The sequence below is a fragment of the Schistocerca gregaria genome, chromosome 7, assembly GCF_023897955.1.
Source record: "Schistocerca gregaria isolate iqSchGreg1 chromosome 7, iqSchGreg1.2, whole genome shotgun sequence".
Classification (NCBI taxonomy): Eukaryota; Metazoa; Arthropoda; class Insecta; order Orthoptera; family Acrididae; genus Schistocerca; species Schistocerca gregaria.
Genome location: NC_064926.1, coordinates 453,693,396 through 453,712,661, shown reverse-complemented (window position 1 = coordinate 453,712,661; position 19,266 = coordinate 453,693,396). Strand labels below are relative to the sequence as shown.

Below are 19,266 nucleotides of genomic sequence, written 5' to 3'. Positions count from 1 at the left end.
GAGCAGCAGCTTCGACAGAAGATCATGGGTACGAAACCCATCGAAATTTTGCGACAAGACGACGCCACCACTCGGCTGATAACCCGAGAAGAATTCATTATTGGAATACACCGGGACACAATGCAATCGCATACACTGACAGTACAGTCACAGACCCAGAGGTATTTTATTGATTATGTCAAGGCATTGTGGTATAGTACTTGCCACTACTGTGATTACACTGGCAAGAAATCTTCTATAAAGGAAAGAAATAAAACTCTTCATATTGTTCTATATGTAGATGAAACTGCATCAGCTCACTGGTGACGCTACTGTGTGCGATTACGACCCCTTGGTGTCCGTTCTCCTCCCGTGTGTAAACGGCCTGGTCTTGTTGAGACTGAGGTAACGACCAGCGGACGCGTCTGTGCTAGTAGGCCTGTTCCGGGCAGCGGTGATGGAGAGCGGCGTCGCCTCCGCCCAATGGGCGGTGCAGCCCAGCCCGCGCGACATCGCCTACCGGCTGGGCGCCGCCCTGGGCTTCCAGCAGCAGGGGGACAACGCCACGCTGGACGACCAACGCCTCGCCGCCTTCCTGAGGGCGGCCGACCCAGAGGACCTGTCGACGACCCAAATCGTAAGTCTCTGCTCACGAAAGAACCTTGCACCTTTAACGCTGCCCTAGCTCTCTCAAAATTACTTCGAGCAATTAGTTCACGAGCCCACTGGAATTGTAGACGGTTGACGAAGCACACTTATACTCTTAGCATTAATAATCCTGAGCTAATAACGAGCGTCAAAACGGACACAGGGGTTTGTGAGTACAGGACTGTCGTAGCGAGACTGAATACCGTAACTCCCACATACTCCAAAAATAAACGAAAAATATATATATTCTGAAAAGCAGATAAAAGTTTGCTTGACGCATTCCTGAGAGACAGTCTGAAATCTTCCAAAATAGCAATGTAAGTGTAGACCAGATGTGCCTTGAATTCAAAGCAATAGTATCGAAAGCAACTGAGAGATATATGCCAAATAAATTAACAAACGCCGAGCGGAATTAGCCTAGCGGTCTAAGGCTCTGCAGTCATGGACTTTGCCGCTGGTCCCGGCGCAGGTTCGAGTCCTCCCTCAGGCATGGGTGTGTGTCTTTGTCCTTAGTATAATTTAGGTTAAGTAGTGTGTAAGCTAAGGGACTGATGACCTCAGCAGTTAAGTCCCATAAGATTTCACACACATTTGAACATTTGATATTAACAAACGACGGAGCTGATCCTCCATGGCGCGAAAACAGGTCAGAACATTGTTGCAGAAATAATGAAAAAAGCATTTCAAAATTTATTGAACGCAAAATCTCCAACATTGGCGATCCCTTACAGAAACTCCAAATTTAGCGCGGTCTTCAATGCGAAACGCATATAATAGTTTTCACGGTGAAACTTTGTCTCGAAACCTGTAAAAAAAATCCGAGGACATTCTGGTCATATATAGTCTGCTAGGGACAAGACACAATCAATGACTTCTCTGTGCGGTAACAATACAAATACTGTCCATGGCAGTGCTGCTAATGCAGAGTTATTAAACACAGTCTTCCGAAATTCCTTCACGAAAGGAGATGAAGTAAACGTTCTAGAATTCGCATCAAGAACAGCTGTCAATATGAGTTACTAAAAAATAGATATTCCTCGGAATAGTGAAGCAACTTAAATCGCTTAATAAAAGTAGGTTTTCCTGTCCAGACTGTATACCAATCAGGTTCCTTTCAGAGTATGCCGACGCAATAGCTCCATACTTAATAATCATATACAACCGCGCATTCGACGAAAGATTCGCACCTAAGGACTGGAAAGTTGCAAGGTCACACCATTATTCAAGAAAGGCAATTAAAGTAATCCACTAACTTACAGGTCCATATCATTAACACCGACATGCAGCAAGATTTTGCATCATAATGTATATTGTGTTAGAACGTTGTGACTTACTTCGAAGAGGCTTCTTGAAAATCTTCACCCCCTGTTTCACCCTCTGAAGGGTTGAATTTCCAGAAACAGTGAAACACGTATTTCTTTCATTCCTAATCGAGAAGCCAAATACCGATTATCGTAGAACTAGCTTTAATAATGTTTTCACAGTCAAATGTTATCATAAAACATTTCATCGCCTGTTTCACTCCATTACGGATTTAATTTCCAAAAACAGTGAAATGTATGTTTTTCTATTTCTAAAAGAGAAGCCAAATACAAATTTTCATAGGTTTCGCTTCAAAAATACTTGCTTAATGAAATATTTCCTCGAAGATTTTCATCCCTTATTTCACCCCTATAGGGGATGAATTTCCAAAAATAATGACACACGTATTTTTTATTTCTAACCGAGAAGCCAAATGCAAATTTTCTTATATTTAGCTTTGAAAAGTGTTCGGTATGAAACGTTTGGTGAAACTTTTCAGCTCATTTTCACTCTCTTAGGAATTGCATTTCCAAAAACACTGAAAAACAGATTTTTTTAATTTGTAACCGAGAAATAAAATACTAATTTCCATAGACATAGCTCTAAAATTACTTTAGTAGTCTTCAGTAATGATATATTTAAAAATAAGGTTTCACCCACTGTTTCACCCCCAATGGGGGTTAAATTTCCAAAACTCCTGAAATGCATATATCTTTATTTCTGACCGAGAAACCAAATACCAATTATCGTAGGTCAGACTTCAAAATTTCATCATCAGCAACAAATTTTCAAAAAAACATTTCATCCCCTATTTTGACCCCCTTAGGAGTGGTATTTCGAAACTCCCTTCTTAAACAACGCCTACAGTAGAAGATAAACACCCTCTCCAAATTTCGACTTTCTGTCCTTAGCGGTTTCGGCTGGGCGATGATGAGTCAGTGATTCGGGACATATGCCTTTTATATACAGAGATTAAACGGTAAGACATATCATTTATTGTTCAGTGAGTCAAAGCCCTATCAATATGCTATTTGTTTGCAACTAACTCATGTAGCCTACTGTAAAAGAGTAAAACAAAAAACTCTAATATCACTGAACTTTGACAAATATAAAAAAGTCTAAAGAAACATAACTGGTTTTAAAACAACTTTAAAAAAGCTTAGTAAAGCTACACATTAAACTTTTACAAGAGTTAAAACACATACGTCAGGAATATAACAGGCTATTAATGCGGTTAAAACTGACCTATATTAATGCAAATTAAACATACCATTCAGACATGGTGGCATGATTCCTCTCACATCTATTAGAGTGAGAAATATGGAGAGGCTGGTATTTACAACATAGATATTTATTTACAACGTACATATTTGCTGCACATACCTATTGCTGTATACTATTAACGTAACAAACTTGAAATCGCATGGAATTTTCGTATTTAAACTAGACGGAAACTAAGCAGACCATTCATATTGACTCTGCTGACGTCATAAACAGGGTAGAGTCGCCACTTTCACGGCCATGAACTCATTACTGAAATTCGTAACCAGTTATAAATACCTTTTAAATTAACATAAAAAATTAAAACTGCTGTTTTCTCAGATGTTTACACACGTCTGTTGTATTTGTAGATGCTCATTAAAATCGTTAGAAACCACGTACAATTAAGCATGTACGACTGCAGGAGTCTCGTTTAGTCGCAGCCCACAGCTGCACTTTAATTATAACCACCCGGCTCAACTAACACCATTTACAACGCCACTGGTTCGCATTTTCTTTTATTTTTCTTCGCACTCACTAATAGCTCTGCAACATCCGTACCTGAAAAGTCACATGCGCTAACTTAAAAATTTCAGATTACTGATGGTGCATACCTCGGATCTTCCACAGGAAGCGTCTCCAGGTACCATAGCCTTCGCCCCAGTGGTAGAGCAACCGTCCGACTCTGCGGTGATCACCGAGCTGCCCGAGGTCAGCCTGAATGAGGGCCGCTACAACAGGGTGCCCTTCATGCTCGGCGTCACTTCGGGGGAAGCCTGTTTGTTCGCCTACGGTAAATATTTCTTGCCCTGTTATTTTCTAGATCTACCGATGTAGAACTGTTCCATCCACACCTCGAAGTTTGATGAGTAAGGAGTTCTCAAGAGGGTCTGTCCTAAAGAGCAAGTAAATACAATTTTATGACCTTTTAAATCCAGGAATATTTTGTATCTCAACGTCAGATTGTAACGCCCCCCTTTACATAACCGGCTTTTGCGAAAATATATTTGACAGTGTTCACTCGTGACTAACAGAAAGTAAATTTTGGCAAGGTTCCGAGGGAAAATATAACACCGATTAGTGAGGGAGAGGTTTACAACAAGTTATCTCTGAGAACGAATTATTCTGCTTACTCTACTTTCAGATAAATTAAGTTCAGTTATCAAAAACTATGCAGTCATTCGCGTATTGTTCCAACGAAAAGGGGTACCACGGGACTCGGGGCATAAAACAATAAACTTTACTAATACTTTTGGAATAAGTGAAGAAAACGGTCACCAGCCTAATTGGGCCTTGTCTATTCACTAAGTAATTAAAACTGCGAACAGCACTGAGTAAGGAATACTTTGAATGTATGCGGCAATGGAAGAATACACATGCTTTTGAAGTATCAAAAGTCACGAAATAATAAGGATAAAAAAATTTCAGTTATTACTACACTCTTTATTAAACACATAGTGAAATGAATCAGGGATACTGACTAAATGTAGGCTGGCTATACTTACGCTAAATTGTTGCGCAACCTCACAGCAGCGTTTACTCACGTTTGCTGACTTGGGAAATGGCGATGTAACACGAAAGAAAACTTCAATTGACTTTAGAATTATTTAAATAAAGGAACTAACATTGAGTACCAGCACAGTTTCAACGCCGAAATACGAACCAGGCTAACACACAAAACAATGCCACAAGTTTACATATAATTAACAGTTATGAATAATTGCTTTCTTTTAAATAACATCTTTAGTTTGAAGTGGCCGTAATTAATTTACGCTCAGATAAATGAATTTACTTTGCATCTGCAAGAACAAATTTTCCTCTAAACAATATTTATGTCTAGAGTGAAGTTATTTAGGCGCATAAGAAAACACTTTTACTTCTGTTTTCAAAATTTAAAAAAATGTAGCAAGTGGCACTAAAATTAATTTTGAAATATTTGTTTCTTTTCTAACAAACGACGTTCGGGTTGTTTCAATAACAGGAATGAACATGGGACCCACTTGGTGAAAATGACTTGAGATCGGGGAGGGGGGGGGGGGGGAGGGAAGGGGGACGCAGGATCTTGATGTGAATGGAGCTGAGTGCCGCTGATTAAAACTTCGCACTCTGACTTACGACGCAACTTGCGCTGCCGATGACGCCAGAGTCCGCATCCAAGTGCTTCTGCAGTGCGCGCGTTCTGACGTCACATCACTCGCGTCAAGGAACGCCGCTGCACGGTGCGTTTTTATTCTTTGACAGCTGTCCCTAACATTTCCCTAACCAGCACTGACACTGTATAAATTGCAATTATTTGCACTATTATCTACACAGATCAATAAACTTTCTCTACACATATGAATATTTTTCAGGTTTACGAGAAAATCGAAATATAATATTTATAGTACATGAAGAAATTTTTTTAAATACGGATATCTGTATTAGTGTTACACGCCACAGAAATTTCGACAGGGAATTAAAGAGCTGAAAGAAACATTGAGGCTTATACTATCTGTCAAAGGACTCGATCACCTATCACAACTATGAATTTGTGGTTAAAATAGGGATTTCGTTTTGACTATTCAATCACATCCTCGTTCTGATAATAAAGAAATTATCAACAGATGAGGACTAAGCACCTTTGTTGTGTATTTGACTGGCCGTCCGCATACAGGGGCACTGACGAATATCCAGAACACTGACGGATTCTGTCTAACAGGGTTCCATTCGAACAGGCCTCATTCCGTCAGCTGCCCGTGTGGCAATCAGTTTGCATTAGTTTACATTGCAGTATGTTTGTGTACCTGATCAGGTTCATAACATATTAACTGAAAAAAACGTGCATTAATTGTAGCTCTGCACCAGAAAGGCTATTCTAGTAAGACAACAACAACACAATTTGGAGTATCCCAATTCACGGTGGTGTATACATTGCAACGATATAAGCAAACTGGTGCCAATCTAAGTGTTTCGCGGTCTGAAAGCCCCAAGAGGCATCACACAGGCAAGATCAGTTCGTATATCTGGAAAGCAAACATCGGAGGACGCCTACTGCACCTGTGATTCGCGAAGAAGTGACCGGTATGCGAGCAGCTGCACTGTCTCGACAGTCCAACGCCATCTCGATAAAAGGTTTAAAAGGCTGAATAGCACCCTAAAAACCTTCATTAGCCAAATAAAATAAGGCGAACAGATTGCAGTGGGTACAGTAACATAAAAACTAGAGTGGACAACGACGGTTAAAGCTATTATTCACGAATTAATCTAAGTTTTAAACTTTTGAAAACTATCTTCGAATGTTTGTTCCTCGACTTCGTGGAGAGTGCGTGAAGAGTCACTGCGTGACGCAAACGGTGAGGCATGGTGGAGGGTCGGTCATTGTGTGAGGATGTTTTGCAAGTGATACAGTCGGTGGAACATTAAAGAAGGAAGGGTACCCCAGCATAGTGATCAGCAACGCAGTTCCACCTGGAGGTACACTTATAGGTCGTGAATTTTTTCTGTAGCAGGACGATCACAAACATGTCCCTCACAAACATGTCCCTGAACTGTGCAGCGGGTGTGTCAATAGATAAGAGAAATGCGGTTAACTGAAGAATATGATTTGGCCAAGTCAGTCACCTGACTTAAACTCCATTACACTCTTATGGGACGAACTTGACACGGAGGTCAGAAAAGAGAGGTATTTTACTATTGAAGTTCTATGGAATAGCTCATAGACGCAATGTCTGCGAAAACACTACAAAATCTTATCTCCTGAATGCCAAGAGTTTCTGTATCTCTTCTGAGAGCAAAGGCTGGGCACTTTTAAGACGCTAAAATCTAAACCATACTGCACTCTGTTTAATGCCAGAGAGAGAAAATGCTTATTTTGTTGGTCTATTTAGTTTGTACGACGTGTTTGTACATTAATATAAAGTATGTAGTTTTCGTCGTGGATGACAAAAAGCTTCTGAACAGTAGTGTACCAGTGACCTTGAGATTCTCTAGAGTATTTAGATCAGTTGAGCGGGATGGTTAGTGTCTTGAAAAGAGATTATATGGTGAATATCAATAGAAGAAAACAGGGTAATGGAATAATTAAGAGAAGTTATGCTTGGAGTAGTAAATTAAAAACTCATAATTAAATCCAGTTCTGGTTTAGGCATCTTCGTCTGTTCCAATTTCAAGTAGACGTTGCTGATTTTTTCATGTTTTCTTAGAAAACCGAACATTTCTTATCCCGCGAGGCGTATGTTTGTATTTTAATAAAGGTATTCGTCCATCTGACATAGTCTGAAAGTTTTGAGTCCGTTCTGTATTCCATTTTTTGAAATGTGCTTTTGGCGCCCAGTTCATTTTTAATGTCATTATTCCCCATCCGAGCCATGTCCTTGCAACCGTCTACTGATTTCAGGAGTCTCCTCTCTGCCGTTTCAAGTGTGTTCCGTTAATTGAGGATTAGAGTCTAAACACTTGATCCATACGTTAGAACAAGTACTGCCATTATAAAGTTGTAGTACTGTCTCTTTTCCTGAATATTTTGGGGAGAGTGCGATTTATAGTACCTACCAAAAGCTAAAAAGTTTGCATTTTATGTTCTTCATCGTTGTACGTAATACACGTCACTTTCCTGGTATTTAAAAGTAAATGTGTTTGTTGTATCAGTTTATGACCCATTATAATTTCTGCTCTTAAATACCACCTACTACGGAATGCCACTTTTTTGTTTTTACCTTTAGATATTGTCTTATCAGGATCATTTTCTGCCTTGTGCAAGGAGCAAATTGCTCTCTGTAATTTATCTTCAGAGTCCACTAAGATTACTTGATCATCCGCAAACAGGAATGTATTTATAACATTATTATTAAGCAAACGACGGTGCACGAACTTATTCTGTAATGGTTCAAATGGCTCTGGGCACTATGGGACTTAACATCTGAGGTCATCAGTCCCCTAGAACTTAGAACTACTTAAACCTAACTAACCTAAAGACATTACACACATCCATGCCCGAGGCAGGATTCGAACCTGCGACCGTAGCGGTCGCACAGTTCCAGACTGAAGCGCCTAGAACCTCTCGGCCACACCGGCCGGCTGTTCAGGAATGTGATTATAAGGTTGTCTATCTACATATAGACTATTCGGGGCTGATAAAGGACACCCTTGTCTAACTCCTGGGGAGATGAGTCTCAGAAACGTACTTCTAGTTGTATTTAGTTTTTTTGTGCATGTACATACCTTCAATTACATTTATTGGTAGCTGAGGTATAACATTCTGCAATTTTCTGTGGTTTAACACCCTTAACTTTGCAAAAGCTTTCACATAGTCGAAAAGGGCTGTGCAGGGTGATTAAAAACATATTTACAAACTGACATGGCAATCGGCCATATAACAAGGAGCCAGGCTCGCAAGCACCACGAGATGGCGCTACGGTCAGTTGCGGGCTGGCATCGTCAGAGAATGTTTAATTGATTCTTAAATTCTCCTGGGCCGACTCTGCGGTAGCAAGTATCTCGTATTCCTGCGAGAGGTTCTGCCGGACGTGCTGAGTGGTGTTTCAACGCATATTCGTTGCCGCATTTGATTTCAGCACGACGGAGCCTCCCTGCATTTCAGCAGACAAGTGAGGGCACATCTGCCGGCAACCGTCCCCGGCCGCTGGATTGCTTGCAGCAATTTATTTTTTCCTGTGGGCGTATCTGAAGGTCCCTGTGTATGAAACACCTGTTAAACCGCCGGACCGTTCAAAGCAGCATCAATGACAGGCGTATCTCCATGCGTCTGGACAAAAATAACTGCAATATCATTTAGTAGTTCCAGACAGCCTTCGCGACCCCTGATCCCTATGCGATTGCTGGTCATTGCTCTATGGCCGATGTGCCATGCCAGTTTGTACACGTTTTTTGAATCACCTGTACATGTGAGATGATAATATCATATGCCTTCTACATTAATTCTGTGCCGACCGAGGTGCCCGAGCGGTTCTAGGCGCTACAGTCTGGAACAGCGAGACCGCTACGGTCGCAGGTTCGAATCCTGCATAGGGCATGGATGTGTGTGATGTCCTTAGGTTAGTTAGGTTTAAGTAGTTCTAAGTTCTAGGGGACTGATCACCTCAGAAGTTAAGTCCCACAGTGCTCAGAGCCATTTGAACCATTTTAGCCATTAATTATGTGCACTGGAAAAAAAACATTGTTTAAGCAAGATCTTCTCATCCGAAACCCATTCTCTTTCCTATAAGAAACGTTTCTGATGATTACGAAATGAGCCACCAGAAACAGTTCAGAGATGCAGAGAAAACAATGTTTTGAAATGTTGTGCTACAGATGAGTGCTCAAGATCTGACGGAAATATTGGGTATCGAATGAAGGGTTGCTGCAACCAATCGAGGAGAAAAGAAATTTATGCAAGAACTTAACAAACAGAAGGAATAGGGATACATCCTATGGCAAGAAGGAACACTGAAATTGGTAATGGAAGGAAGCGTGGAGGGTACAGCTTGTAGGGGCAGACCTAACGAATCATGGCTCACAACAGCCTAATCAACTCTAGAAACAGTAAGAGGCGTTGGTGTACATCTTCCACAACCATTGTTCTTTGCAGATCTTGACTCGAGCGAGTTTCATACATCTGGATCACTTGAAGAAACACTGAACGGGAATAGATCTCTTTTATTGCTCATCTGACTCTTGATCGTCCAGATGGAATCGCTAAGGACAGGAACTTGGAAAATGGTATTATACTGTACGCACCGTTTAAGAAGGGATTTTTCAAAATTCCATCCGTAAGGCGGTGACATAGGGGATGATATGTTTCAGGCATGTATGTCACTATTAAGGCAGTTTTGAAGCTGTAACTACGAAAATTTGTATTTGGTTTTACAGTTTGCACAGTGCGTTGATTTATGCACGAGCAATGGGCGTAACAACATAAAAATTCCATTAAATAAAAACAGAAATGTGTTATTATAGGTTATCTGTCTTGAGCTGACTGCAATGTAATAAAAAGGAATTACACCAGATGCGTTTCGCTTTTATTTACAAAGCATCTTCTGTGGCATTTGTCTTTCTTTACATACTCTGCACCTTCCACTCTTGCTAACAGTGGTTGATGTCGACAGGCTTCATTTCACATCTGCAGTTTTTGGCATTCTGCGTCATTTCCTGCGCTGTACTATTTGTAATTGCCACCCTATGAAACGATTTTGTGTGTGTGTGTGTGTGAGAGAGAGAGAGAGAGAGAGAGAGAGAGAGAGAGAGAGAGAGAGAGAGAGAGAGAGAGGGAGGGAGGGAGGGAGGGAGGGAGGGAGGGAGGGAGAGAGGAAGAGAGAGTAGCAGACTAACTTCGTATAGAAAACGCTGTTTTTAACCTAAAAGACTAAAACAATAAATGTACAAACGTATGTATCCAATCTACAGAATGCCACAGAGGATGCTTTGTAAATAAAAGCGAAACGGGTCTGCTGCAATTCCATTTTATTACATTGCAGTCAACTCAAGACAGATAACCTATAATAACAGATGTTAACAGCTGCTGCGGAAGATGGCCACACAAACAAACATATAAAAACAGAAATGTTATGCAGACCATACAGTCAACGCCAGCGAAGCAGCGTGCGTTAAACTAGCATATGAGAAGGATGTCGTAGGATTCTTAAGTACTGCTGATTATAATCATAATTACGGCATGTGTCACTGGGCCGTTCTTCAACAAAATGATTCAAATGGCTCTAAGGACTATGGGACTTAACATCTGAGGGCATAGGTCCCCTAAGTTTAGAACTACGTAAACCTAACTAACCTAAGGACATCACGCACATTCGTGCCCGAGGCAGGATTCAAACCTGAGACTGTAGCAGCAGCGTGGTTCCGGACTGAAGCGCCTAGAACCACTCGCCCACCGAGGCCGGCGCCGTTCTTCCACCGCAGCAGTTTGTACCTGGTGGATTTAAGCAGATGGTTTCACAATTTCTAAAGCAAGGATATTGTACAGAAACTTAGAAGTAGTATTTTGGTAAGGTATCTAAGTCCGGGAAATTTACCGCTCGGCTACACAGTAAGTTTGAGCATCGGATCGCTTTCAAATACCCCGCTTCACGGTACGCGCAGTACGGAGACAGTGGCAGAGCTACATGCTCTTTAAGAGAGCATGGCATTGGCGATGTTGAGGACACTCAGCGTCGGATTCCCTTCCATGTGGCACAGCACGAAGTCGAGAAATCGGCGTATCCTTGGAACACCACATTAAACCGTCTCGTTGTGAGCTTGGCAGTTTCTCGCAGTCGTTTTGTGGACGGAAGGAAGTGGCATGTGATGTCATAATTACAGTCCAGACTGATGACATCATCTTCTCAGTTCGGGCGCATACCGTGAAGCAGAATAATTGAAAGTAATCATCCTTTATATAAATATCAGTACGTGATATAAATATGGCGCTGAATACAATAAGTCTTCTTTCCACTCCATTTGTTTGTTGTTGCATTTATTACAGTTCTGAGATTTATGAACGTGTCAGAAGTTTCTGAGACCTTCGTGCAGTCGGTGGCCGAGCGGCTTCCTCTTCCCACAGAGGAGGAACGAATTGAGGCTGCCAAACGGGTCGAAGAGTTTTATTTCGGAGCAGAAGGGTTCAGTGTGAACAAGTCACAAGCAATCAGTGACGTAAGTGTTCCCTGCAATAATCACATCTTTTTCATAAAAGGTACTTATATTATAGGCATCCTATAGAGAGGTATTTTTTAAAATGCCGCTATTAAGGCAGACCTACGAAAATTGGTTTTTGGTTTCTTGGTCGGAAATAAAGAAATATGTGTTTCGGGATTTTTGAAAATTTAACCTATGGGGGTGAAATAGTGGGTAAAGGTTTTTTTTTAAAAAAAATCGTTATTTAAGTATTATAAAAGTATTTTTAAAGCTTCATGTATGAAAGTTAGTATTTTGCTTCTTGCTTACAAACAAAAACTCCAGCTAACAGAATTGCTTTTTCGTCAGAAGTACATTTGGAAAAGACCATGTTTATACGGCCTTAATTAGTGTGAAAAGCTTAGAATGTGCTGCAATTTGTGACATCATAAAAATTCGCCTAAATAAAAACAAAACAAACATCTGTGCAGGCCGTACAGTCTACTCGAGCGGCCGCTATCCTGTACATCACATTTTGTCTCACTTCTCAGTTATGTTTAACGTTTGGGCGGTAGTGAGAAAGAAAGAACAACTTGGTCATTAGAGACGGATCTCACGCTAGTAGCCGCGCGGGATTAGCCGAGCGTTCTTGGGCGCTGCAGTCAAGGACTGTGAGGCTGGTCCCGGGGGAGGTTCGAGTCCTCCCTCGGGCATGTGTGTGTGTGTGTGTGTGTGTGTGTGTGTGTGTGTGTGTGTGTGTGTGTGTTTTTGTCCTTACGATAATTTAGGTTAAGTTGTGTGTAAGCTTAGGGACTGATGACATTAGCAGTTAAATCCCATAAGATTTCACACATTTCTAGATAGTATTGAGAGGGCGAGGGAAGGTGGTTGGTTGCCTCTTTTGTGTAGGCACTTACCCAGCATTTGCCTTTAGCAATTAAATCGTCATTGTCCAGTATATCAGTCCGGTTCCGCTCCACTACACCACCCCGCCCAGTTCGCATCACACTGCACGGGGTTGCCGCGCTGTTAGAGGCACGGCTCCTCCCGCCGAAGGTCAGACACTCCATCGAGCATGGGTGTGGACGTTGTTCTTAGCATTAGTTAATTTAAGTAGTGTGTAAGTCTTGGGACTGATGACCTCAGCAGTTTGGTCCCTTAGGAATTCACACACATTTGAACATTTGAGTTTGGATCCCACACAGCTGTTGAATTCTTCTGCTGACCACCGACGCACGATGTGAGTCAGATGTGCATGATGGAATTGGATGAAAGTTCATGGCAGCTTGTCTGAATATTAAGGGAGAGAATGTGTACCTTCTTATTCTTTTGTCTTGTTTGATGCGGCCCACCACAACTTTGCTCCTGTGCCGGCATCGTCATATCAAAGTAGCGCTTGCAGCCATCGTCCGTAATTATTTGTTTGATATATTCCAGTCTCCGTTTTTCCTTATATCTACAAACCTACCTAGCTCTCTATGGTATCATGGAAGTTATTCCGTGATGTCTTAACACATGTCCCATTATCTCTTTCTTTTTTCTACATCCCTTTCCTTCGGATTCTGCGAAGGAGCTCCTCTTTCCTTATCTCTAAAGCACCACATTTCAAAGGCTTCGATTATCTTTTATCTTGTTTTTCCATAATAAAAGAGTCACTTTCATACAATGCATTGCTCCAAATGGATATCCTTCCTCAAATTAAACCGTTTTTTGATACTCATAGAATTTCTTATGTCAAAAATGCTCTCTTTGCCTGAGCTAGTTTGCCTTTAATCAACTCCTTGCTCTGTCTGTCTGATTTTGCTTCCTAGGTAGCAGAAATCCTTTTCTTGATCTACTTATTTGTCACCAGTTTTGATATTTACATTACCATACATCTTATTCCGATACCCCTCATTAGTTTCGTCCTTCTTCCGTTTACTCGCAGTCCATATTTTGTGCCCATTATACCATTCAACTGCACATGTTCCGAAAATTGTTCCTCATTTTTAGTGAGGATAGCAAAGTCATAATCGAATCTTATCACTCAAATCCTTTGACCTAGAATTTTAATCCCTACTCTTGGACCTTTCTTGTACGATGGACGTTCAATAAGTTATTCAACAATTTTTTCTCGGGAAATATCGGTTGAAAGGCGCTGAATTTACTGTGGGACGTCGTCGAATGTTCCCGCTTCAGCCTCTAGAGTTTCCGATAGATGGTGGCGCTATATGTGGCCTTCAAAATACCTTCAGTAACGCAGGTGCGATCCAAGCTGAGAGCTGTTACTGTGTTTCTTTTGGTGGAAAACCAGAGCACCGCAAATAATCATAGGCCTTTTCAGCATGTCTACGGAGACCTGGCAGTGAACAACATCACGTTGAACCGCTGGACGAGGGGTCTGTCATCACCGGCCGGCCGCACACCGCTGTGACTCCTTCAACGTTGGAACGTGCGGACACTCTCATACGAGGTGATGGACGGATCAAAACGAAACACCTCGCTGCTGAACTGGACGTCTCTGTTGGCTCCGAGGTTGACGGGTACAGTGGTACCATGCAGTAATACATGCCCTCCCAGTTAGGTGGCGTAAAACCATCTCATTCATCGGAAATTATATTCAAAAATAGTGTTTTGTAGCCAGTAGAGCGGGGAATAATAAGGTGTATTGAAATCAAGAATAAAACCAGTCCGCTTTCTTAAAAAAAAATATTGCATCACTTCGTATTTCGATAATTGATTCTTCGATGTATAGACTCTACCACTCATCGGAGCGTACATAATTGCTAACTATCTAGTTATTCTCAGTTCCCCTGCATTTTATTGTATTTTCACCACTCTTATTATTATCTCGACAGACTGGCTCCTTAAATGAGGAAATTTCCTCATACTACAGCCAATTCATTAGATTCAACCAGAAGAGTGTGGATCAGCAGTTCCTTATGTTTCAAACTTAGTATCTTCAGTTCTTTCTGTTCTGTTCTCCTTTAGTATCATCCATTCATTCTCGTCTCTTTGAACACCACTTCTGCCCCTTTACGATTTCCTCAAGGCAGATGAAGCAATAATGCTTGTGTATCATGCAGGTGCTTGTTGTCATTCGCTTTCCAGATTCATTTTGTTATGTTCTCATTTCCTTACTGTGTGGTTCTTTATTGAATACAGGAGCGAGGAACGGATGCCGTTCGTGAACAGAGTTTTCAGATATTAAATTAGTCTACAGGCAATATCAAATAGTAAAAATAACACATAACTTTGTTGGTGTAGTAGCAGAGGCAGTTGCTACCAGTAGCTTTCAATGTCGAAACATACACAGATACAAAAAATTTATAAATGTGTGACTGTCCAAAGCAATGTCTATTCGGATGTAGAGCCCTCGCCACTATGAAAGTATGTAAATGTTATTCAACTGGCAAACACACAAAATGGGGTATGTGCGTGAGAGTTCGAACTTACGTAGACCTGCAGCTGGAAATCCGGAGAGGAGATGCTTGCTTCTCATTGGCAGCGGTGTAATCGTTCGTGGCGGCCCCCACGTGCCGCTTTGGCGGCTGTAGGAAACGCAGAGGCGTAACTGGCTGCTACGAATTTGAAAGTGATGCCGACCGGATGGCGGCCGATACCGCACATTTTAAGTACCACCTCGTAGGCAGTTCTTTCTTTCTTCTCCCGCTTGGCTTTCCTGGGGGGCGCGTTTGAGCAACAATCTTCAGCACCCAATCTTCGTGGCCCTTTCCACGGCAGTCGTCTGCCAACGTTCTTCGAACACAGTCACGTATTTTTACCAGCATATTCCAGGGTCTCAGTAGATCCATCCCTGATATCGTCTGCAGTACATTATGGACACCCGCAGTGCTGGCGCGCAACGTCGAGAGGCAGTTACTCTTCTTGTCAGAAATGTCGTCAACACACTGGCAAGTTGAAGAGACATAAAAAATGAAAATTTATTGGATTGTCACCCCATGACCATCTTCATTTGCACGTCCTACTTCATTAGCTTCCTAGAATCAATTGTCTTCCAAAACTTTTCTTACTGAAAGTACGTTATGTCTCACGTGATACTTTGGATACGGTAAATTTTAAAAAACCTGTTCCTAATTCCACCTGTCCTATTAAAAGAAATTGGGAGTAACTGCTTCATACCTTTCCAACTGAGCAATTAGACATCGTGGTTTTCCTATATTATATAAAATGTGTCGAATTTAACGACGAAGTCAGAGATACATTAGAAAATTTAATGAAAATACCTGAAAAATATCTGAACTAAATATACGAAATTTAGCAAAATAAAGTACCATTTATAGGTGATAATAGCACATAGAGACGTATGACAATTATATCAAATAAACTACTTGCAGAGACCTGAATTAAAGTCAGCTGTCGAGAGGAAAAAGAGCAAATTACCTTCTTTTAGCAGTGAATCCATCGCAACATTCACGATCTCTTTTGAAGCAGGATGGATTTACTTTTTTTTTATTTGGGCAAGTACGTTTGCGGTGTAAACTGTGTGCTCGTGTTATATAGATCTTCGTCTGGGTTGAGAATAATTTCGTTTTCAGGGTAGTTGCTGCTTAAAAAAAAATCTTATACTATTATCCAGTAAGTTTCTTTTCACTTGGTGGTAGTTTCCTTGATTCGATCACCATTACTTGTCGAGATATCCTCAGAATTTTTGTCTTATTTCTTAGAATCATCCAAGTCTTCCAGCTTCTTCTGAGGTAACTTCTGAATAAGACATTCTCTTCGTCTATCCTCCTGCAGTTCGTATAAATGTCCTTAATATCACCTTTTCGAGATTTTAGGCGCATGACGGTGGGCAATATTATACACAATGCTCAGTTGGTATAGTCACCCTAAAAATGTAAACTGAAACATAGTTTCTTTCCCGAAATATTACGTAGATGTGTGATTTCAACCCTGGGTGTCGTCGTTCGTCAGCAAAGAGGCGTCAAAAGAAGGGATGAAATGTGGGTAAGAGGATGTGTGATAACCTTTAGATCGTGTGACACGTCCGCGTGTGTGTGTGTGTGTGTGTGTGTGTGTGTGTGTGTGGGTGGGTGGGTGGGTGGGTGGGTTGGGTGCGTGTGTGTGGTATCTGTTGTTTCGGACATGTCCGAAAGGAAATTTTCATCCATCACTGACCATTTATTAAGACACAAGGGAATTAAAGACAGTGGCTGGGAGAGGGAATTTACTTAAATCAATGAGGAAAGTTGAAAATTTGAATCAACAACTGACTTCAAAGGATGTCGTGTGACTGCCGCATCGACCAAACGCAACCAAAAATACAGAACAAAATGGAGAGAAAAACCTCAACGTGAACTTCTAGCTGCGGCCTCTTTCACCTGTGTCGACTCTTTGCTGTTTGAAACAAACCGAGACCGAGGTTCAGGTCGGAAGGCGGCACGCCTTTGTCCCATTACAGATGAAGGTTTTAGGCATCCTTAAGCTAAATTTCAAACTGATGCCTCACAATGAGAGACAATTACGGGGTCTCGAAAAACTTATACTTTCTGACGCAGAGTAATTTTAGGAAGCACCACTCCCTAGAAATCAGATGAGAACACTAAGAGGCAGATAAATACGTCAAAAAGACTACAAGATATCATCATGATGAGACAAAATCAGAGGTATAGAAATGAATTAGGATCGTTGACGAGTACTGGCGAGCAGTAAGCCAAAATTGAAAAGATCGTGAGAGAGTTAAATGAAAACTTCAGAAAACAGGGAAATTCTCCAAGAGCGGTTCGCGATAGGAAGGTAGAATAATATGGAAGTAAATAAGGATAAAAAGTCAATCATAAGTACAGCAACGATAGAAGAAAAATAGCCCTAGCCAATAAATAACCATAAACGCCAACTTACTGTTCGTATAACGATGTGTAGAAATAGACAGCATCCAGTGGTTTTGAATTTCATAGTTCAGTACGCATTTCGTCGCAATGAAGGTAGCGGCTTGCTTATCTCAAAATGTTGTCGTACCCAGTAGAAATGAACAAATGTATTAATTAGCCACATCTAAAAGGCATCAACAGTATATGACAGCAGGTAATTAAAGATACGTTTGAAATGAACTTTACTTATCTCAGCTGTGGTACAAGTTCGTGGCATGGTTTTGTGCTGAACAGAAACGTTCGTTGTGGACAAGAAATAAGAAAAGTGATAGAGAGAGAGAGAGAGAGAAAATGAAAAATCTGAAATGTATTAACAACAGTCAACATGAGTGAAAGGTGAAGTAGTGAGGTGTTGTTTCTAAATCTGCCAAAAGTCAGAACTTGTGGAAAATATTTTCGAACGTTTTACGTGTAAGTGGTATTCCGGTGTTGAAATGCGTATTAGCGCAGTGGACGAAGAGGTGGAGGATGACACCAAAGTTGTTGAAATCAATAGCAATACATTGAGATTAAAATTCATGGCCTTGGAACATAACGTTCATTTATTAGCGATAATGATACATTGTACAGCTGTTTCACTGTACCTATTTTCCGTGTTGTACATAGTAAAAGCTACATGCGAAACACTTGTGAAAATACCACATAATATTCTTCGGGAAAGCACACACGTCTATATGTAGTTTCTTCGATATCCGTACCGCAACTTGCAGAACAACATCATTTTTTATTGCTTCTTTTTTGCTTTGTTAATATTTGTTAAGTATTTTGGTAAGTTTTTGTTTCTTCTTTACTTTTCGGGTATTTTGATAAATGTTCGTTTCTTCTGTAATTTTCAGGTATACTCGGACATCATGTTTATACAGCCTGCATATGCGTTTGCCAGATCAGCGGTGAACACAAGGAGCTTGCCGGTCTATTTCTATTACTTTGACTATGATGGATGGGGCTCAACAGAATATGGTAAGTAACAAAATCATTTCCAGTTATATGACTTTCTCATGTTTCAATGTTTGTTACTGGCATTTGTAACAGTGGCTGAAACGTTGGTCAATACTACAGCATGAAGTCGGGGTTACATAACCTGAAAAATGTCATTGGAACCGACGCTGGGCACGTACGCCTACATTCGCTGGTATTGCGTTTGAGTAGTCAGTCCGAGAAGAATGAAATAATATCCATTTTTGGATAACAGACCTGCGATACAACTGATGAGTAGGTAAAACGTGGAAATAGAAAACCTCATACATCAGCTGCACGTAACGATGATAAATATGAAGATAAATATGAGGATTGACAAAGGTTACAAATGAGGGCTAATAATAACCTTTACTGTCAAATACGGATTTCGGTAATCAATGTTACCCTCTTCAGTCCTGGAAAGCATTTATACAGTGTGACTATATACAAAACAATTGTAATAAACGGTATCAGAAAGGCCAGGAAAACATCGCTCGAGAGACAGGTTATTGCATACGACTTAAAGTAGCAGTCAAAGTACATTTTCTCATGAATTGGCAGATTCCTAAAAGATTATAAGAATGATGCATCGGCCTGTCGAAATTAGAACAGCTATATACACAGTTATTCACTACGTACATTTGTCTTACGCCTCTGACAACAA

General features: G+C 40.9%; 1 protein-coding gene across 1 annotated transcript in view; it reads left to right on the top strand.

Moving 5' to 3' along the window:
* The window catches only part of LOC126281985 (juvenile hormone esterase-like), a 55,791-nt gene that overhangs the window by 24,318 nt on the left and 12,207 nt on the right, over nucleotides 1–19,266 (top strand). Inside the window, exons 5-8 of the mRNA XM_049981368.1 lie at nucleotides 417–616; nucleotides 3,820–3,982; nucleotides 11,642–11,811; nucleotides 18,482–18,605. Of these exons, the coding sequence (XP_049837325.1) occupies nucleotides 417–616; nucleotides 3,820–3,982; nucleotides 11,642–11,811; nucleotides 18,482–18,605 (657 nt within the window). The remainder of the gene's footprint in view (nucleotides 1–416; nucleotides 617–3,819; nucleotides 3,983–11,641; nucleotides 11,812–18,481; nucleotides 18,606–19,266) is intronic.